The 8,182-nt window shown below is 38.7% G+C and overlaps 1 protein-coding gene across 1 annotated transcript; it reads right to left on the bottom strand.

The window, feature by feature from the left end:
* Window positions 1-2,084: 2,084 nt before the first annotated feature.
* Window positions 2,085-3,102, bottom strand: LOC139033498 (calmodulin-1-like). Its single transcript, XM_070462707.1, has one exon. The coding sequence runs from the start codon at window positions 2,995-2,997 to the stop codon at window positions 2,656-2,658; it is 342 nt and encodes a 113-aa protein (XP_070318808.1). The 5' UTR covers window positions 2,998-3,102; the 3' UTR covers window positions 2,085-2,655.
* Window positions 3,103-8,182: the final 5,080 nt, after the last annotated feature.

The raw sequence follows: 8,182 nt of genomic DNA, 5'->3' as shown, positions 1-8,182 counted from the left end.
CATTGGAAGCACAGAGTCCCAGCCACTGGACCACTAGGGAAGTCCCAGACTTTAATTTTTAGAGCAGTTTTAGGTTCATAGAAAAACTGAGCAGAATGTACAAAGGTTTCCCACATATCCCTTGCCCTCATACATGCATAACCTCTTCCACTATCAACATCCTGCCTTAGAGTGGCACATTTGTTACAATACAAGAACCTAAATTGACTCATCCCTGTAACTCCAAATCCATAGTTTACATTCACGTTCACTCTTGGTGTATATTCTATGGGCTTTGACAAATGCATAAGGACATGCATCCATCATTGTAGTACTATGCAGAAAATTTCACTGCCTAAAATAGCCTATGTGTTCCGCCCATTCATGGCTCCCAACCCCCAACCCCTGACAACCACTGAACTCTTTACTGTCTGTATAGTTCTGCCTTTTCCAGAATGTTATGTGTTTGGGATCATAGAGTATGTAGCCTTTTCAGATTGTCTTCTTTCATTAATAATATGCTTTTAATATCCCTCCATGTCTTCTTGTGGATTCATAGCTCATTTCTTGTTAGTGCTGAATAATATTCCATTGTATGTATGTGCCGCAGTTTATTTATCCGTTCACCTACTGAAGGGCATCCTGGTTGTCTTCAAGTTTTGGCAATTCTCTGTAAAACTGCAACAAAGATCTGTGTGCAGATTTTTGTGTGACATAAGTTTTAAATTACTTTAGATAAATAGCAAGGAATGTGATTACTGGAGTATATTTTCAGACTGTTTGGTTTTATAAGAAACCTTCAAACTTCAAAAGCAGTTATACCATGGTATATATGTATTTTAAATGACTTAATCTTGAATCCAGCAGTGCCTATATGAGGTGTGTTTTCAGAGACTTCAGAAAACTTCCCTGATCAGCTATTAGTTGGAAGATGCCTCTCATACTGTCCTCATATTTCATCTAAATAGTTTGAGTTTTTTAACTCTGTCAAAATACAAACTCTTGTATAATTGGTAACAATTTTCATTGTCATCAATTATGTATACCTTGAACAGAAACAAATGTTCTTAGAGTGCTTTGATTAAGCAAAATACAGTGAAAGTTAAGGGGAAAAACTGCAGTGTATATAACTAGCTGGTCTGTATATTTCCCCTCCCAGGAGTATTTGCTGTATCTAAGGTTAGAGATCTGTTCGCTTAATCTAATAAGTGGAGAAGGAGCCAACAGCCAGCAGGCACTGGACTAGAACTGGGAACACAGAGGTAAAGAGGCGCAATCTGTGTCCTTGAAGAGCTAACCACCCAGGCATGTACAAACACAATTTCAACATAACATGATACGTACTATAATCACAAAACTGATTTTCAAATAGTCTGCCAAGTTGTCAATTGATGTGTCAAATCATGTGTTGCAATCTGTGATGCAGAAAATATGGTTTGCTCAAATAGAGGTATTAAAGCACCATCGAGGCTCACCAGTGAGCATGACTTACTCAGCCTGGAGGGTCTGAGAATTCTTCAGAGAGGAGACAAAGTTGGGCTTTAATATTCAACAATACATGTGACATTTCCTGGCAGAGGAGAGAGACAGGTTTTAAGGCAGACAGTTAAGTGTGTGTGAGTAAAGGTGTGAAGTAGGAAAGAGTTTGGACTGTTTGAGGGAAGTGCTTCAATGTGGTCAGAGAAGAAAGTATCTGAGTTGGCGGTAGGAGGGGTGGATGGGAGGAAGCAGGATGAAATGCAGGCAGGAGGCAGCATGTGAAGGACTTTATATCATAGGCAGGAAGCTAACCTTGTAGTAGTCCAGTAGGATAGCCATGAACCATATGGCTCTTGAGTACATGAAATGCGTTTAATGCAACCAAAGGGCAGAATTTTTTGTTTTATTTCATTTATGTAAATTAAAAATGGAAATAGTATAAAATAGAAAGATACATAGGTAACACGCTGAAATGATTATATTTTAGATGGGTTGGTTAAATACAGTACACTATTAAAGTTAATTTCACTTGTTCCTTTTCAGTTTTTAAAAATGTGGCAACTAGAACCTTTATTTTTTTAATTGTAATTTTTTTATTGGAAAACAAATATACAACTTGGAATGGATTTGAGGCAAATTGTGCCATAAGCAGATTTTCTTTAAGTGGCTAAAACAAAGTTTAAAAAGCAAGTTAACAATAAAAGAAAGTGTTTCTGGTATAGGACCAGCAGTACAAAAAAATAGTGTACGAGTACCTGGATAAAACACCCGTTTTGCAACAGTGCAACTTTTAAGTACATATTGTTGACTGTCCGTAGTCCACGCAGAGTTACAACTCCACACTTCAACAACAACATGCTGACAATTCCTAAAGAAAACTACTCAAAAAAAAAAAAAGGCATAACCCAGATGTTCCCTCATTTGACCAACTCCATCTAAGTTTAGATGTGCAGAAGGGCTTAGATATATCCAGAGTAAGCCACATGCAACATGTTACTTGATCAATTTTCTAAAATAAGGTTTCAGGACAATGACAGTAAGATAAGGGAAGAAAACATGGAGGAATGAAGTCCTAATTACTATACATGCATATTTTTTTTGACAGTAGGGGGAAACCTTTTACAGATAAGTTACAAACAAAGAAAAGGCAAATAAACAATTTTGTACAAGAAATTTAACACATTCTGTACAATGTCTTCACTTTGCTGTCATCATTTGTACAAACTCTTCATAGTTTACTTGACCATCACCATCAATATCTGCTTCCCTGATCATTTCATCAACTTCTTCATCTGTTAACTTCTCTCCAAGGTTTGTCATCACATGGCGGAGCTCTGCTGCACTAATATAGCCATTACCATCCTTATCAAACACACGGAATGCTTCTCTAATTTCTTCTTCACTGTCTGTGTCTTTCATTTTTCTTGCCATCATTGTCAGAAATTCCGGGAAGTCAATTGTGCCATTACCATCAGCATCTACTTCATTAATCATGTCCTGTAACTCTGCTTCTGTGGGATTCTGCCCAAGAGACCTCATTACAGTTCCCAATTCCTTTGTTGTTATAGTTCCATCACCATCCTTGTCAAATAGTGAAAAAGCTTCTTTGAATTCTGCAATCTGCTCTCGGTCAGTTGGTCAGCCTTGCTGCAAGCGCTACCCATCTCCGGGAGGCAGCCACACAACCGCTCAGCTCGCTCACCCCACTCGGACCCTGCCGCTGCTGCCGCCGAGTCGCTTCAGCCGTGTCCGACTCTGTGACCCCACAGACGGCAGCCCACCAGGCTCCCCCTGTCCCTGGGATTCTCCAGGCAAGAACACTGCAGTGGGTTGCCATTTCCTTCTCCAGTGCATGAAACTGAAGAGTGAAAGTGAAGGTGCTCAGCCGTGTCCAACTCTTAGCGACCCCATGGACTGCAGCCTACCAGGTTCCTCCGTCCATGGGATCTTCCAGGCAAGAGAACTGGAGTGGGGTGCCATTGCCTTCTTCACCACTCGGACTCTAGAACCTTTAAAATTATGTGTTCAGCTCACATTATATTTTTGTCGGACTATGCTGCTATAGGCAGTTGGAAGCCACTGAGAAATTTTGTGCAAGAAATGAATGTGATCAGATTGGGGTTTATTTTTTAATTATTTTTTTTTAATTTTTTAAATTATGAAAGTATGGTGACACATCTACAGGAGACTTAGCAAATACAAAGCAAAGTTACATGTAGTTCCCCTATAACAAGTATTATTTTAAGTAGATAAATTAAGATTTTTAGTTGGAGTTTCAATATCAAACTCTCAAAAATTAATAGAATGAATAGACAGAAAAGTAGAAGGATATAGTAGACCTGAAAAGCACTATGAACCAATTCAACATAATTAAGATTTATACAATTTTCACACAACAGCAGGATACAAATTCTATTCAAGTTCCCATAGACTATAAACCAGGAGACACTGGAACATATCCAGAGACAAAGAAGAAGTATACACGGTCTGTTCTCTTATCACTGTGGAATTATGTTAGAAATCAATATCAAAAGATACTTGAAAATAACCCACATATTTTCAAGTGCAATGTGAGATCTTTGGTTTAGCCACAGAAATCTTTGATTTAGCCAGAGAGATCTTTGATTGAGCTATTGAAAGCCTCAAGAAGGTTAAAAGAATAAAAAACCACAGAGAGCAATTGCAGAGAAAGAAACATTTAAATGAGAGATTAATATAAAAATGAGAAATTAGTATAAAGATACTTCAAAAATCCCATGTATTTGGAAATTAAATGTCCACTTTTAAATAATGGGTGTTTCTAAGGAGACATAACAAGGAAAATTAGAAGATATTTGTAACAGAAGAAAAATGAAAAGAGAATGGACACTAGTATAAAATTTTCTGAAATTTGAACAAAATCTGTACTTTAGTTAATAATACTGTGAAAGTAAAAGTGAAAGTCGTTCAGTCATGTCTGACTTTTCATGGTCCCATGGACTATAGAGTCCATGGAACTCTCCAGGACAGAATACTGGAGTGGGTGGGTAGGCCTTTTTCCCTTCACCTTCCCAACTCAGGGATCGAACCCAGGTCTCCACGTTGCGGGTGAATTCTTTACCAGCTGAGCCACAAGGGAAGCCCAAGAATACTGGAGTGGGTAGCCTATCCCTTCTCCAGCAGATCTTCCTGACCCAGGAATCGAACCGGGGTCTCCTGCATTGCAGGCAGATTCTTTACCAACTGAGCTATCAGGGAAGCCCTAGAAGTTTCTCATTCAAATATTTTTTTTAAAAATCACTAAAATAATAAATTTTCTAGACTTTTAGCAGTAATGCTAGATGCCAAAATACATGGAACTATATCAAAGTTTTGAGTGACTATAAATTACAAATCTAGTATTACACTTATATTAAGGTCAAACAAGTAGACTCAAAATGTCATAAATTTTTTAGCTAGGTAAAAATTTATAAGTTTTCTAAAAAATATATATTATACTTACTATATATATATATATATATACACACACACACACATATATAAAAGCTTTTCTACTACACTTGATAAAGCCTTGAGAAAGAACATCAAAAAAAAAAATGGAGAAATTGGAAAACATAAACTAAATGAAATGGGAGCACTGAATATAAAATAGAAAAAGTGAAACAAACTAGATAAAAGTAAAAGGTCATCATACAGTCCAGTTGTTTTTAAACATGACTGCTCATTAGAATTATCTGGAGCTTTGGAGAAAATAAAACAATACCTGGGCATTTGTATTTTTCAAAAATTTCCAAGATAATTCTACTGTGCATCTGGATTTTTAAAAGTGATTACAGGTTTTTCCATTAAATGGTTGTTTTAGTGATATAGAAGTCAATTATTTTCTGTTAACCAATCATGACACAATGCTATTAAAATGAATATTAGTTACATAGTCACAAAATTAAACTCAACATTTAGAAAACTAAGATCATGGCATCCAGTGCCATCACTTCCTGGCAAATAGAAGGGGAAACAATGGAAACTGTGACAGACTTTATTTTTGGGGGCTCCAAAAATCACTGCAGATGGTGACTGCAGCCATGAAATTAAAAGATGCTTGCTCCTTGGAAGAAAAGCTATGACCAACCTAAACAGCATATTAAAAAGCAGAGATGTTACTTTGCCAACAAAGGTCTGTCTAGTCAAAACTATGGTTTTTCCTGTAGTCATGTATGAATGTGAGAGTTGGACTATAAAGAAAGCTGAGCACCGAAGAATTGATGCTTTTGAACTGTGGTGTTGGAGAAGACTCTTGAGAGTCCCTTGGACTGCAAGGAGATCCAACCAGTCAATCCTAAAGGAAATCAATCCTGAATATTCGTTGGAAGGACTGATGCTGAAGCTGAAGCTCCAATATTTTGGCCACCTGATGCGAAGAGCTGACTCATTGGAAAAGACCCTGATGCTGGGAAAGATTGAAGGCAGGAGGAGAAAGGGACAACAGAGGATGAAATGGTTGGATGGCATCACCGACTCAATGGACATGAGTTTGAGTAAGCTCCGGGAGTTGGTGATGGACAGGAAAGCCTGGTGTGCTGCAGTTCATGGGGTCGCAAAGAGTCAGACATGACTGAGCAACTGAACTGAACTGAACTGAATCACAAAATTAAAAGTTTTCACAGTTAATAGCCAGACAAAAGGTAAAAGATAATTACAGTATACTGTTAGGCTAATCATGTTTCCATTATGGCTTGCAATTATAATCCGCCTGCAGTGCAGAGACCTAGATTCAATCCCTAGGTTGGGAAGATCCCCTGGAGAAGGGAAAGGTTACCCACTCCAGTATTCTGGCCTAGAGAATTCCATGGACTGTATAGTCCATGGGGTCTCAAAGAGTCAGATACAACTGAGCGACTTTCACTTTATAAAATAATTACACACAATTTAGGGGGTTAAGTAGAGTGATGTGGTAAGTAGAAGTGTATACATGCACATGTTTTCATCCACCTAGCCAGTCTATGTCTTTTGGTTGATGCATTTAATCCATTTACATTTAAGGTAATTATTAATATGTATGATCCATTTTCTTAATTGTTTGGGTTTATTTTTTGTAGGTCTTTTCCTTCTCTTGTGTTTCTTGCCTAGAGAAGTTCCTTTAACATTTGTTGTAAAGATGGTTTGGTGGTGCTGAATTCTCTTAACTTTTTCTTGCTGGAAAGCTTTTGATTTCTCCATCAAATCTGAACCTGAGTCTTGCCAGGTAGAGTAAACTTAGTTGCAGTTTCTTCCCTTTCATCACTTTAAATATATCATGCCATTCCCTTCTGGTTTGTAGAGTTTCTGTTGAGAAATCAGCTGATAATCTGATGGGAGTTCCCTTGTATGTTATTTGTCATTTTTTCCTTGTTGCTTTTTGACTTATCTTTAACTTTTGTCAGTCTGATTATTATGTGTCTCAATGTGTTCCTCCTTGGGTTTATCCTGCCTGGGACTCTCTGTGCTTCCTGGACTTGGCTGATTATTTCTTTTCCCATGTTAGGGAAGTTTTCAGCTATTATCTCTTCAAATATTTTCTTGGGTCCTTTTTCTCTTCTTCTCGGACTCCTGTAGAGTGAATGTTGATATGTTTAATGTTGTCCCAGAGGACTCTTAGGCTGTCTTCATCTTTTTCATTCTCTTTTCTACATTCTGTTTTATGACAGTGGTTTTCCACCATTCTGTCTTCCAGGTCACTTACCCTGGAAGTTATTCTTCTATTGATTCTTTCTAATGTATTGTTCATCTCTGTTTGTTTGTTCCTTAGTTCTTCTAGGTCTTTGGTAAACATTTCTTGCATCTTCTCCATTCTTTTCCCAAGATCCTGGATCATCTTCACTATCATTATTTTGAATTCTTTTTCTGGAAGGTTGCCTATCTCCACCTTCATTTAGTTATTTTTCTGGGGTTTTATCTTGTTCCTTCATCTGGGAGATAATCCTCTGCCTTTTCATTTTGATTAACTTACTGTGGTTATGGTTTTCATCCTGGGATTGTAGTTCTTCTTACTTCTTCTGTTTGTCCTCTGTGGATGAAGCTGATGGGAGGAATTGGTGGTGGAAAAAACTGGGTCTTGTTCTGGTGGGCTGGGTCATGCTCAGTAAAACTAATCTGATTATCTGCTGAGGGATGGGGCTGCACTCCCTCCCTGTTACCTGTTTGGCCTGCGGTGACCTAGCCCTGGAGTCTATAGGCTCTATGGAAGGGTTAATGGCAATCTTCAAGAGGACTCACTTGACAAAAGTGCGCCTTCTCTGTGGCCCCCAGGACTGTCGCTGCCAGTGCCTCCATCCCCACAGTGAGCCGCTGCTGACCCGCGCCTGCAAAGGAGACCCTCCTTCACTGGCAGGTAGGTATGGCTCAGTCTTCTGTAGGCTCACTTCTTCTTTCCCCTGGGTCCTGGTACACACAAGATTTTGCTTGTGCCCTCCAAGAGGAGTCTCTGTTTCCCCAGTCCTGTGGAAGTTCTGTAATCAAATCCCACTGACCTTCAAAGTCAGATTCCCTGGGGATTCATAGTCCCCTTACTGGATCCTCAGGCTGGGAAGCTGGAGATAGAGCTCAGAACCTTCACAGCAGTGGGAGAACTTCTTTGGTATTATTGTTCTCCAGTTTGTGGGTTGCCCACCCAGCAGGTATGGGATTTGATTTTATCATGATTGCACCCCTTCTACCATCTTGTTGTGGCTTCTCTTTTGTCTTTGGAAGTGGGGTATCTTTTTTTGTG

The sequence above is a fragment of the Odocoileus virginianus genome, unplaced genomic scaffold (genome assembly GCF_023699985.2).
Source record: "Odocoileus virginianus isolate 20LAN1187 ecotype Illinois unplaced genomic scaffold, Ovbor_1.2 Unplaced_Scaffold_12, whole genome shotgun sequence".
NCBI classification, from domain to species: Eukaryota; Metazoa; Chordata; class Mammalia; order Artiodactyla; family Cervidae; genus Odocoileus; species Odocoileus virginianus.
The sequence above is the reverse complement of the archived record's forward strand: the minus strand, read 5'-3'. Positions and strand labels throughout refer to the sequence as shown.

Coding starts and splice junctions, on each gene's coding strand:
- LOC139033498 (XM_070462707.1), bottom strand. CDS start 2,997: ATGAGGTCTCTTGGGCAGAATCCCACAGAAGCAGAGTTACAGGACATG.